This window comes from Abrus precatorius, unplaced genomic scaffold (assembly GCF_003935025.1).
Source record: "Abrus precatorius isolate BTA unplaced genomic scaffold, Abrus_2018 Scaffold4, whole genome shotgun sequence".
Lineage (NCBI taxonomy): Eukaryota > Viridiplantae > Streptophyta > Magnoliopsida > Fabales > Fabaceae > Abrus > Abrus precatorius.
Window position 1 is genome coordinate 17,235,062 of NW_020874384.1, and position 14,529 is coordinate 17,249,590.

Genomic DNA, 14,529 nt, shown 5'->3' on the forward strand with positions numbered 1-14,529 from the left:
GTCATCCCGCTACCGCTATATAGCGTTTTTGACACTGCTATCCGGGATTGACTACTATGATTCAAACTTGTGCATATTCTTCTATTAGAATCAGACACTGCCAAACACAAACCACAATTTCAACTTGGTTTTCCAATTTTTTTATGTGGATACATTTCCATGCTTAAAAGCAAATAGTGAATTAAAAACGAAAGTTTCGTTAACCTCTCAAAACTGAATTTAAACATCTAAATAAATGAATGACATGAATGGAAGAAGGCAAATAATCAGACAAAGACATAATTCAATAAACTGAAACAGGAAAAATTACATAACCGTATGCTTCTATATCCTAAATACTTAGAAAGCATTACACAGATATACAGAAGCCTATTTTATAAATCAACGATACACCTAAATTAGTACATTTTAAAAGTAATATAAAACTACGAAGACTAATCCCAGTGAGAGTATGTATGTACGCTAATATGAACAAAGTGCTAAACAATTAGAGATTCGCACTCCACCTTCCCGCTGAAAAGTAAGAGAAGATCGAGCGCTACAACACCCAAATCACTAACAACCTCCGTTCAAATCCTCGCCCATTCACTACCAGGGTTAGGGAAATTCGATCCGTAAAATCTTGCGGATCTCGCTGGTGGCGTCACTTAGAGCCGCAAAATTCCTAGTGATGAAAAGGGGTAACGGAACGGAGTTTGGTGAGGGAGAAATCACCGACATGGAATATCCAGCGTACGGTCCGTCCGGTTTGTCCGTCAGAGTCGAAGTTGAACTTAACTCCTTCTCGACGGTTGCCGTCTTTGGGCGCCGATTCGGCGTCGCTTGGGGGAACTGTTCGCCGCGTTTCAGTATTTTGACCTGACCCATGACTAGCTTGTTACTGTCTTGCGGTTTCACGGGAGAGGTGGAAGTGGGCCGGGCCTGATCAGAACGGTTTTGCGGGTTTGGATGGGTTAGCTTCTTGCGATTGCTTCGAAGAGGCTTAGGGTTGGGTTTGGAAATTTTCATTCTGAGAGCGCCAGAGGTTATTGTTGTTTGGTGAGAAGTTTTGTCCGTGAAGCAATCTTGAGGATGAAGAAGGGCAACGCACATGGTATTGGAAATGGAACAGGAAGGAGAGGAGTTAATTGAACCCCGGCGTATGGAAGATAAGGTTAAGAGGAGTTGAAATTTCAACGAGTGTGGGGAAGGGGAGAGGGCTTAGGTATTTATAATACTCTCACTCGCACCGTAGAGCGTTACCGCCACAGCATAGTGATTGCTTCACAACATCATTCTTCGTTTGGGGTAAATCATTGCACATTTTGAGTTCTAATAAAAAAATTAATAAATAATAAATTTTTTATTAACGCATTATATTTTGTGATACTTTATAATTTTTAATAAAAAATTATAATGATACAAGAAATTTTTTTGCTCTTATTACTCACGTGATAGATATCATGCGTGTACACGTTGTAGTGTGCGGCGGCTTGGCCGCTAATGGAATTCCTCATTTTCTTGTGTGCATCGTAGTTGAATGGCGCGTGTGGACTGATTCGTCCTTAAGCCTCTCCACTCCGAGTTAAGGTTGTAAAATTAGAAAATGGATAAACATGTGTTTTTTTTTTTTTTTCTGAAAGGGATTCAAAATATAAAAAATGTTAATAATGTGTTTTTTAACACTTGATGATTAATTAAAGTTTATTAAAGATAAATTCGTTTTATTTATAATTAATAAATTTTTCTTATACCTTGATAGGATAATCTGATGGATGATATTTATTTAGAATATAGAATTTATAATTGTCCAGTATTTAATTTCTGGCTGGTATAATAAGACGTGGTACACGTGGCACGTGATGAAAGGATGACGCGGTATCACCGTGGAACGTGAGACGGAGGAATGGTGAACCGACATTCCTTTAAGGCCGGCGGTGAGTCTCTTTTACCGCTCCTTGGATTGGGCCCCAAGCAACCTTGCAAGGCTGGCCTTGCTTGTGCAGTATGTTTTGCTTCTCTTATTTCATTGTACCTATTGAAGAATATATTTGTTTCTGATATATTCCTTTCAAAACTTCAATGTGGATTTTACCATAATTTATCCAATATGTAAATTATGAATTTTTTAATTTTAATTTTACAATAAATATTTGAAAATAATAAATTTTATTAAAAATATATATTTATTATATTAAAATTATAAAAAATTGATAAAAATATGTTTGATAAAATATTTTAATTTTGTTATGTTCTATCTCGGATTCTTATAATGTATTAATAAATTATAATTAAGTATTATTAGATGAATTTTAACATTAATAACTACTTAAATGTTTAACTATAGTCAACAGGTATTATCGTGATGAAATATAAGAATAATAACAACACTCTAATGTCTAATACTAGTTTTCTTTTTAGATTAAAAAATGTTTACAATCTTTTAATAAAGAAATCGTATATAACAAATAAATTTAATTTAAATACACTAATAATATAAACATATTTTATACTTTGGTTCAACAATACATTGATTTCTATCGTAAATAATATTAAAATCAAATTTACGAAGTATTTTGATTTATTAACAGTGTGAAAAATTTTATATTAACAATGCATCATAATTAAACGTACGAAAATTTTAATTTATTATTTTGAAAATAATTGTAAATATTTAATTATTTTAAAAATAATTTAAATTTTTTATTTTATAAAATTATAAAAGTTACTTTCAAAAACTTATGTAAGAGGTATTTTTATTATCATAAATGATATTTTAAGGAAAAAAATAAAATTTTTAAAATAAAAATGCGAAAAAAAAAGTGCAAAAAGTATATCCCATGAAGATTTTGTCTATTTCCTAAACCGGGCTCTACGCTGCTACCCATAAATAAAAAACAAAAACTTTGGATAGAAAATAAAAAATCATTTTTGAAACAAACGTTCAAAGTTTTGAATTTTTTTAATGATATGTTCGTGGACTCGATTGGCTTAGTTTGGGCCATAAACCTAATGCTTTCCCACTGCTAATAACTTTGACCAAAAGAAAAGAAAGTTCTCAGAAAACAAACTACTGCTGATAACTGTCAAGGTTACTGCTGTTTTATTTTAATGATAAATAAAAATAAATTTTAAATCATTAGATGAATTAAAATATTTGTTAAAATCATCCTAATTATAATTTTTTATTAAAAAAGTGTAAAAATTATTTTTCCAACAGCAATACATTAGTTACTATATTGGATTTCTCATTGATAAATTTACTGTTTTTTTTTATCATCAACCACTAGTTATATCTTCTGTGCTGTTTTAGAAATTGTCATTTTAATTTACGAGTTGCTTATTCTTAGAAAAGAACCCCTCTTATTTTGCAATTTCGGAGGATAAAAAAAAAAAAAAAAGACAACATGTGAGAATCTATTTCAAAATTTTAGGTAATAATAGTATTTAGGGCCATGATTTTTTTTATTAATTTTTATCATAATTTATTATTATTTTTAATACATTAGTCTTTTTAAATAATTAATAAGAATTTGTAAAATCACATCGCGTATTGCGTATTTTCTACGGTTGAAAAAAGAAAGCGACCCATTGGGATTGTGACTGATCCTTTATGGTTACCACTGGGCCTAACTCTTAATGATTGGGCTTACGAGTAATTAAAGTGGGACAATATGGGTATCTGTTGCATCCCCAAACGTGTCTAACTATAATAGGACTACATCGACTAAAACAAAAAACTGAAAAATGACAAGTTTTTCTAATACATCGTTTTCCTAACATTTGAAGTTTTGAACCTCATTTCCTTACTCTAATATCTTAAACTCCATTTCTTCAGATTTAATCTTTCTTTTGAAGATGACAGGCATAGTCCTATTTTCATCTGTAGCAACTGATGAAGACATGCAAAAATAACAAATTAAAGTTTATATCATGCCAAAAAAATATTAAAAAGGTTTTATATAGTATGTTTGGGGAGTTTCTTAATCTAACTTCCAACTTATTTAGTTAATTTAATTAAAATAAAATTATTTTGGAATCTTATAGTTTTTTTTATAACAATATTAAAAATATAATTTTATGTAGTGTACGAGTTTTTAAATTTAATAACTACTTTATTTGGTAATTTTATGAAACACGTCCATAGTCGGCATAGTACATAAATATATCTTAATTTAAAAAAAATGTAATCGATAACACTAAAGTATTTTGCTTACAAAAACTCCGTTTAATATTTTCATTTTTGTTTAAAATGTTTGGTATTATTAAAGTTAATGGTGTTATGTTTTATATAGAGGAATCTTATCAAACATAAATTGATATGAACATTTATTTGTTGATATATTTATACGAGTATCGTTAAATAACGCGAGGCTTATTTCTTCAATAAGGGTCATTTTTATTTAATAAAATTCACATAACCCTGCATAATAATAAAATGGTATCGTAAAAATGTGTCAGAATATTACTGACATATTTCCTTTCATGTTGGAAGGCGATTTTATATTTGAGAGTATATGAAAAAAAGTCGGTTTAAGAGGAGAAAGGAAAGATAAGAAGAAAATAAAATAATAATAAAAAAAAGTAACATAAGTTGTTTTTCTCTCTTGGTCAACATTGTACCCTATCTTCGATTATGACGTAGTAGCTACCGTTGGCCTTTCCCATCACCGTCATATTTTCATATTAGCTACCTTAAACCTTTTATCCAAACGTAATAAAATTTTGATGCATTTTACCAAACCCTGGAAAAAATTACTTCTCAATGTCAAATTTAAGACGACGTTCATTGATCAGAACAATATTTCATTTTGTTTAGAATTTCGGAAAAAAATTGTGTAAATAAGTTGTATAAAATAGTTGGACAGTGTTTTATTATCAAACTTCAAACCTATTTGCTACTTAACATGTAAAGTCTTGTTTTTTTTGGTTAAAAGTAATAGTATTTTTATAATACTTTTTTCCCCCCATTATATCACTATTTAATTTCTTACTTTTCTGTCAATTTTATTTTCATTCGTTTTTTATTTCTTAAATGATGCGAGGAAGCATGGATTGAATTTTTCACATTATTAGGTGAAATTGTAAAAAAATTAATCCAAATGAATTTATTAGTTGAGTTTAATTAGCAATAAATTTGAATAAAGATAGAAATAACTTTTAAGTCCGGTAGGTATCCATAAGCAAATTGAAAAACACAGGTTACGCGTAGCACTGCTTTAAAACTACGAATAGCATTTTTCTAAAAGTACAAAAGAGATAAATGCTAAGAATAAAATCAATGCACATATAATGAATACCCACCCTAAGATTAGATTCATAGCCGTTTCTTGTGACTTTGAATCATGTTTGTCTTTTAGAATTTTTGGGAACTTTACAGAATATAATTTTTTTCCCTCTTTCTTTAGGTCGAATTGTATAATATTAAATTTTTTAAAATTAACTTATATAAAATATAATATCACTTATGGTATATAATAGCTATATTCTTTTACCAATTATCTTTTTTTATTAATTGGTAATTACCTGATGTGGCATTTTGCTCAAGATTTTGTGGTTACTTCAAGTTCGGAAGATGGTTCATACATACTACCTCTTGTGCGTCAATGGTAAATGGTTGAAACATTGTTAATTACATAATACATGTTGTGAGATAGACAATTATACATAACAGTTAACTAATATAAAAGTTGCATACAAGACGATGATGCATGTGAACCCCAGATATAGATTATCTATGAGATTGGGTACTACAAATAGACGCACGTGAGTATAAATAGTTACCAGCTTCCAGCCAAATGAAATGGTTTTTCTCTCCCAAACCCCCCACTCAATCCCTTTTTGAAATAACAAAACATGTGCCTTTTTAATTTTTAAAGTTGAGTTCAAGTAATTAATAATAATAATTAATAATTTATTAAAAATTATTATAATATTTTGATATTTGTAATGTAATATTTTTTAAAATTTTTACTCTATTCTTTAAGTACATTATAATCAAATGATATTATATATATATATATATATATATATATATATATATATATATATATCATATTAGTTCATCAACAAATTAATTTTATGCATTATTGATTTATTTCAACCACGAAATTAATGTAGACCCACAAGTATTTAATAGTAATTATATAATCTTTAATTATATATAGGCAACTTCTGAATTATTTTACCATTAAAAGTGATGTTGTAAATAAATTATTGTATGCTAAACTGAAAATTATTTTGTACCGAAACATCTTAATCTATTATTAATTTTAAATTTAATCCAATAATACTTAGCAATTTATCATAAAAACCGTACTCGTATCGTTCAATATTTTGATTCAAGAAGTTAAGTGTCAATTTTCAAGAAAGCGTGTGTTCGGATGGGCCATACATTTTGTGGGTGGTTGGAGTCTGAATATTAAAAGAATATAATTATATATAATTTAACTTTATATTTTTATATATTATTTTAATTATTAAATATTGAAAACATAAAGATGATTTTTTATTTTTAAATAATAAATAAATGCATGTACTATTTATTTAATGCTTACTTTATAAATTAACAGGACAATTATTAAAATAATAGATAATAAGATATAAGAGGAATGCTAATAATATATTTAACCCATTCTTTTTAATATATTTATTAAGAATTATAAAAACAATGTATGTCTCATTTTTATACTTTTAGTTTAATATTTTTATCTTTATTTTTATAATTTTTCATAAATGTTATTTATTAATTAAAAGTGTATTAAAAAAGTGCATTATTAACATTATACTGAATCTCTTTAAAATTTTAACTGTACATCATAAATTCCTATATGAAGAAGGAAGATTCCTGCTTAATTAATAATTTAGTGTCTGTTTATATTTCTATTATAACGTATGTTAACTCATTAACCTTTTTTTTCTTTGAAAAACTTCCATTGGCATGTCTCACGATATTGGGAAAACAAACCTTAATTCTGTTTTTCTTATATTTAAACACGCCTTTAATTCTTTTGATGTAAACCTTCTAATTGTAAGAAAAATATTCTCAGTCTTTTTAAGAAAGAAAGGAAAAAAAAACTCTTCTGACGTTTCTTTAGACATTCAGAAGATAATTTTTCTTATTACTAATTTTTTAGCTGTAAATCTGCTTGTTAATATATATATATATATATATATATATATATAATAAAAAAGATAATTTACAAATAAAAATTATTTTTTATATAACGGATCTTGAACATTTAAAAGATCATTGTGCTTATTTCTCATTCTTACAGTGGAAGAGGTTTTCATGTTAAAATCTTGCTTTGCAAACTTTCTTCTTTACCTTTGTTCTATTCTCTAAAAGTTTTCATTTTGAATTTATAATTTAGCAGAGAACAAATACCATCCCATTTTTCCAAACGACAATAGTTTTTCAAATCTGGTTAATGATCATTTGTAAGAGTTTCAATAATAATAATAAAAAAAATTATTTGATCATAAACACTTAAATTAACAATTAAAAACATTTGACTAGACTTATCAAATACATTATAATTTTGAATAGTTCATTTTAAATTAATTTTTAATAACTTTTATCAAAATAAATTCATTAAATATTAATTACTTTATGATATAAGTTTTCTTATACATGACGCGGTTTTTTTAATAAGTGCTAAATCAAATCATTTACATAATTACACCTTAAATAATCTTAGAAAATGTTAAACAAATAATCTGTTTACCAATAAAAATATGCAGCTATCAAGCGATGAAGCTATTGACTCCACCTCGTGTTACATGCATTTGCAATTATATATCAGTCAGTGAGGCTGAATATATTTCAGAGAGAAAAACATAATCTGTTTACCTTATTTTCAGAGCAAAAGGATATAAGAAGAAACACAATCCTTTTATAATGAGATTTTTCATCATGTTCACAGCATTAGGTGATTATTTAACTTGTAAAAGAAACGGAATATGTTTTGAATTTTTAATTAAATATTCCAAAATTTTAAAATTTAAACTTTTAATATTCTCAGTAAATTTATCTAAGATCGTCACTTCATTTCTACTTCAACTAATCATTGTCGTGATAATTTAAATGTTTTGATATGGAAAATTTCATTCACCCGAAAATAAAGGCATCAAGCATTCCGAAATATATTGGACCCAACAAATCATATTTTTAGGTAATAATTTATTAACATAAAAGAATTATATTTTAAAGAACATAGTGGCGATAATTGATATTTTTTAAACAACAATATACAATAATATTATACCATAAAACATTACTTTTTTTTTGCATTATTAAAATTTGTCGTTCATTCTCATTCAGTAGACATTTTACAAAGTTGACTTTGTAAGGAATGACTTTCAATGATAAACAAGTTGAGACTAAGAGGTAATCACGAGCGTGGTCGACGGGGTTGTTTATCACGTTGGAAAATTCTTTCTATTCAACGCTGAAGCAGTTCAAATTTAATCTAAGCAATTTATGAATTGAAGCACTTTCATTCTTTTATTATGTTAAATCTAAGACTCTTTACTAATTTTTGTGATAGTTTTATATAGACAAAGCTTAGATAATTGATAATTTTAAATAAAAGGATTTATCGAATGTTTAAATTTTATGAGTAATCATTTGAATAAAGATAAGATATAAGAAGTTTATCTAATTTATATTCTCTTTTAAATTACCAAAATTTAGTTAGTCGCTTTTGCAAAACAAGCTATGCGGTATTCCTAATTTTTTTGTTCTTTTTCCATTTTTAAAAATAAGTTATATTTTAATAATTTTTAATTATATTTCCTTTATATTAACAAGAAAAAAGATTATTATTATTCCAAATTTATTATTCTTTCTACACATTTTTTTTAGTATCATACCTCAGTAACTGCAAAATTCAATCACTTTTTAAGAAATTAAATATTGAGAATATTTTCTACACAATTGAAAAAAACAAATCATTAAATTTTCTATCTTTTAAAAGGATTTGTTATTTTTTATTACCACGTAATACTAGAAAACAACACTCATTTTATAAGAAAGACAGTCCAATTAGTCAATATAGACAAGTAGCATGTTTGAACGAACTAATTATTTTTTTTAATAATCAATTATTATATAAATTAAGTTTTGTGTTTTAATATGTTGGGTAATTTTTTAATTATATAAACAGTTTCTTTTTTCAAACAAAAATTAGAAATGAAATATATTATTTAAAATAAGCATAAAATTGGGTTTCTTTTAATTTTTTAACACAACAATTATATTCTTTTAATTTTCAATATTTTTGATTCATTTAATTTATTTACTTGAATATATCCTTTTATATATTTATATAAAAAGGTGCATGCATGCAATGATGATTAGAAAGGCATCAAATAGAATGTCCAAACGGTGTCGACCACCAAAATAATAAGTTATTCTGTGATTTTAAAAGCTAAGCTGTTTGTTGATCATTATTTGGGAATGGGATATGATGCAACCAACCACTGCTACGCTTTTCCTTTTCTTTTTCGCTTATGGAGTGGCGGTGCATCAAACTTCTAAGATTGAGAAAGAAAAATCACAAAACATAAAGAGAAAATAAAAGAAAACGTTGATGTTTGGTTGCAGCAGTTGACAAGAACAAGTGCACATGTTTGTCGTGTGCTTGCCGCTTCATCTTAACATTATAACATTAATAAATTTCCTCTGTCCACTGTTGTTTCCTTTTTTCTTCAGAGAAAGCGATGTCAAAGAAAGAAAAAACAAAAGAATTAGAAAATAAGATTCAAAAGATAACAAAGAAAAAGTTTTTTTTTTTTTTTTGAAGACCCAAAAAGCAGTTTAAACCTTGAATATCCGAAACATCCATTAACTTCGATACAGGGCTTCACAATTCATAACACGTACTCTCTCTCTCTCTGTCTCTCTCTCTCTGCACCTGCTTGTGCGTGTGTTCCTTTTCAGGTGCCCCCGCACAAGCCTCCTTCTCCTCCGCATATCTTTATCTCCATGTATTCTTAGAGACATGAAAGAAGCAACGAAAATGAAGCTTCTTATGCTTCTCATGCTGTTTCTTTTTCTTCACGAACGCATTTGGTTTCATGTCGTTGCAGACCCTCTAGTTCCTTCATCTTCACTCGCTACCCCCACGCCTGCTCTCTCTCCAGGTACTTATTCATCTCTCTCTACCCTGTTCTACCCACCTTTGTCTCTGTTCCATTCACTGTTTCAATTGCTACCCGTTTCTTCATATGGCTTTGAGCTTCATCAGTTTCAAATTTGAATTCAAAATTATCCAGCAGAACTTAATCCTAATGATGTTTATTCATCAAATTCTTTTTTACTTCTCATCATTTCAATTGGATCATACACATTTACTTAATCTGAGTTAATGGTTTAGCTATGATTATTTCTTTCTTTTCATGTTATCAGGTATTCAGGTACAGGAGGATCTTCACCAAAAAGATTCGCACAAGAAAGTGGTAATAATAGCTCTAGTTGTTGTCGGCAGTGTATTTGGTGCAGTCATTTTGAGTTTGTTATGCTTCTGGATTTATCATACCAAATATTCAAAATTCAATAGGAAGCAAAATGTTCAAAGTTCGGGTATTTGTCTATTTTGCACTGTCCCATTTCTCAGATTTCTTCATCAGATTGTTTCTTTGGTAATATCTGAGACCTTTTTTTTTTTGTTATGCTTTTGAATGCCAAGATGCAGAGAAGGGTCTCTCTTTAGTGCCGTTTTGGAGTAAATTAAGTTCCATCAAGGTTGTTGGTATGAAAGGGTCCGTTCCAATAATTGATTATAATCAAATAGAGAAAACGACCAATAATTTTCAGGAAACTAACATCTTGGGTGAGGGTGGTTTCGGACGTGTTTACAAGGCTCGGTTGGACCATAACTTAGATGTCGCGGTCAAGAAAATACACTGTGAAACTCAAAATGCTGTGAGAGAATTTGATGTAATGAATTATTCATTTGCTTGCTGCTTTTCTGTTTTCATATTCTCTTTTTTCTACCTTGTACTAATTAGTCAGGTGAATTTGCAGAACGAGGTGGATTTGTTAAGTAAAATTCAGCATCCAAATATAATTTCGATACTGGGTTGTAGCATTGATGGCGACACTAAGTTTATTGTGTATGAGTTGATGCAAAATGGATCCTTGGAAGCTCAGTTACATGGTAAAATATAGCATCACGTGCTTTATTTACATCGTAGAAGACACTTATTCTCTCAATTACAAAACTATTTTATTCTCATTCTTTTCCAAAATTTTGTGTTGAAGGACCATCACATGGCTCTGCATTGACTTGGCATATGAGGATGAAGATTGCTCTAGACACAGCAAGGTGAACTTCCTCAATAAATTTTGTTATCTATCTGAATAGCAATTATGTTAACACGCTTTCTGGTATGTTGACCAGAGGATTAGAATATCTACACGAGCATTGTTACCCTGCTGTGATCCATAGAGATATGAAATCTTCTAATATTCTTTTAGATGCAAACTTTAATGCCAAGGTAAGAAAACCATCTTGGAATTACTATAAAAAATTTTCCCTTTTCTATTATAAAATGTTATCGTCATTTATTGTATTCACCAAAGCTACTAATTGGCGGTGGATTCAGCTGTCTGATTTTGGTCTTGCCATAACTGATGGGTCCCAAAGCAAGAAGAACATTAAGCTATCAGGTACCTTGGGATACGTAGCACCGGAGTATCTTTTAGATGGTATGCCAACTAAACTTGTTATCATTTTACGCCATTATGCATTGGTTTGACAGGTTGCTATATGTTTAATGTATTGCTAAGCTTTCAACTAATTAGATCCAAGAAATTGTTTCTTTAGCTCTGATGATTTCATTGACGTCATGAGTTGAGGGTGGGTTTGAAACACGTGACATGTGCATCTTGTTCTCAATTCTCATCTTGGGTATATATATAGTCATATACCTGCCCAGTTGACACGACTTGTCATTGATACATTATTTTAAATTGACTATGTTACGTCTATTTGAAGTATCCCCTTTACACAAAAAAGTTGACTATGTTACGTCTGTTATAAGTACCCCCTTTACACATAAAAAATGACTATGTTATGAGTAAAATGTTACAGTCTCTTACCATAAAAAAAAATTAGTATCGGGGAGATGGGAACTAACCCTTGGTTGGTTGGCAAGAAAAAATTAAGGGAGAGGGAAAATGAGAGGAGAAAAAAAAAAGTGAAAATTTGTTTTTAAAGTAATTTTTTCCCTTCATTTGCTCTTTAATTAAATAAAAGAGAATGTATCTTTATTTTTATATTTTTTTCTCCGCCAGCGAATTGGATATTGTTGATTCTTCGAAGGTTTTACTCAAATTTCAATAACTCACTCGAAAACTTGAGATGATTTGGGAATGACTCTAACATGTTTTTTGAGAGGAGTTCATTTTATTTGAAGTAGATATTAGTTCTAGAGATGGGGATGATATGGATCAATTCTCCAATAATCATTTACTTGCAATTCAATATTTTACAGGTAAAGTGAGTGATAAAAGTGATGTGTATGCTTTTGGGGTTGTGCTGCTGGAACTCTTATTAGGAAGGAAGCCAGTGGAAAAACTGACACCAGCTCAATGCCAATCTATTGTCACATGGGTATGGGCTATTTTAATCCCATCAAGTCAAAAAATCCAATTGGGTTTCACTTGCATCCATAACTCCATAAGTGTGGAAGGTAACACGAGTATTTATGATTGCAGGCCATGCCACAGCTCACAGACAGGTCCAAGCTTCCATACATTGTGGATCCAGTGATAAAGGATACAATGGATCTCAAGCAATTATACCAGGTTTGAGATCCTGCAAGTCAAAACTCAAAACATATATATTTCCCAGTTGTTGGCAATGATAGTACTAGGTGCTTTTTGGAACTAAGTAAATGCAAATTATTTGTATTTTGTAGGTTGCCGCTGTAGCTGTGTTGTGCGTGCAACCAGAGCCGAGTTATCGCCCACTGATCACAGATGTTCTTCACTCACTTATTCCTCTTGTTCCCATTGAGCTTGGAGGAACACTAAGAGTTTCACAAGCGACACAGCATGATGCCTCTCGTGCTCATCAACCTGTGAATTCCCGTCGTGGATAGTAGCTAGCAATTTGATACATACTAAACACTGTGAATCAAGGACGTAATTTATGGTCATGATGATGCCAAATCTCGAAATTAAACAGAGACCCGTGTCAACCTCAATGTTTCTACATGGACAGGTTTATTCGGAAAGATGTTTGGCATGAGCGGGGCAGAAGATCATTAGATTGTTAATAACAAAATGTAAAGAAGAAATTGATTTACTTTTGTTGGGGGTGGGTTTGAATTGTGTATAGGGGGCTGAGTTTATATAGCAGTTAAGTATAATTGTCTTACATTCCCTGTTTTGGGTGTATGAAATTCAGCACATGATGCAAAGATTTTACCAATAAGCTTTTGGGGTCCATCTTCTCGAGTCCGTGTCGTATCCAATCATATATATTTTGCGATGCCAAATCCGAAGTCATAGAAAACTATGGTTGGCTTATTCTGTTCTTTCTGTCTGAGCCCAAGTTTCGGCTGACGACAGACGAATTAGGGAATCGCATTGGGGGATTTCGAACAAGGTAACTAGTCCACAGATAAGATAGATAAACGAGAGATTCACCAATTCCCTCCTCTTCTTTTTTTAATTGTTGCGGTTTATTTTGACTAAACTTTAATGCTGATCAATAACTTACACAAAAATCACCTTAAAAAATTGTACTTCAAGTTTGACCTTTTTTAATCCCATTTTCAGATTATTCTATGTTCTAATTACGTTCTCTTCAATCATATAACTTGACACGGGTAACAGATTTGTGCAGAGATAAATGATTTGATCATAATCGAAATATGATTTAATTAAAGCAACAATCAAGTACCAATTGAAACAAACAAATATTAATTTGATCTTTCAATGTTTCAATCGGCAGAAAAAGCACTTGAAACGAGCAATTAGGCATGATGAACATGAATTCTTATTGCCAAAGCACCAAACTTTAGTAACTTTCTCAATGAGCATAAGTGTTCCTAGGAACTTCCAGCGAGACCCTGGCAAGCTCAACTAACCACCCAGCAGTAAACGCCTTTCAGCCTAAATTGAGTCCCAAGCTGGACTGAAATATTCTCTAAATTCGCCCCATCACCCATGTTTATTAAGCCATGGGTAAGGACAGAAGTAGAACTCAAATTCAAGTTCTTGTAAATAAAACAAAACCAACAACCTTTGTATACCCCAGATTTCTAACACCGGTTAACAGCTTTGCAAGTTGTAAAAATGCCAACATCCAATTAGAGAAATGTAACAGTATCAATCTCAAGTACGAGTAAAAATGTTCACACCCAAACGTGCGCAAAGTATTGCCCTAAGGAGGAGGTGCTAAAAGCCTCGGCAGCCAAAATCCATTTTACAGCAAGACGAAAGCAGGCGCAGGCGCAAACTAGTCATTCTATGAAATATGGATCGATAGAATAGCAATTGTAACAAAAACCCTACAGAATTTGTTAGTGTTTTGC

General features: G+C 30.1%; 2 protein-coding genes across 4 annotated transcripts; one reads left to right on the forward strand and one right to left on the reverse strand.

Annotated features, from left to right (window-relative positions):
* Positions 1-597: 597 nt before the first annotated feature.
* On the reverse strand, positions 598-1,092 carry LOC113866223. Its single transcript, XM_027501105.1, has one exon. It carries the CDS (start codon positions 1,090-1,092, stop codon positions 598-600), a length of 495 nt encoding a protein of 164 aa, XP_027356906.1.
* An 8,701-nt stretch (positions 1,093-9,793) lies between these two features.
* On the forward strand, positions 9,794-13,433 carry LOC113864934 (probable receptor-like protein kinase At1g80640). Of its 3 annotated transcripts, none has more exons than XM_027499183.1 (10): positions 9,794-10,125; positions 10,391-10,564; positions 10,671-10,921; positions 11,009-11,141; positions 11,246-11,309; positions 11,385-11,481; positions 11,590-11,692; positions 12,481-12,599; positions 12,704-12,793; positions 12,907-13,433. In XM_027499183.1, exons 1-10 carry the CDS (start codon positions 9,984-9,986, stop codon positions 13,087-13,089), a joined length of 1,356 nt encoding a protein of 451 aa, XP_027354984.1. In that variant the 5' UTR covers positions 9,794-9,983; the 3' UTR covers positions 13,090-13,433. The 3 variants fall into 3 exon arrangements, with proteins under 3 accessions (XP_027354984.1, XP_027354986.1, XP_027354985.1); XM_027499185.1 differs by having other exon boundaries at positions 10,671-10,906; positions 12,907-13,326; XM_027499184.1 differs by having other exon boundaries at positions 10,677-10,921; positions 12,907-13,326.
* The last annotated feature ends 1,096 nt before the right edge of the window (positions 13,434-14,529 follow it).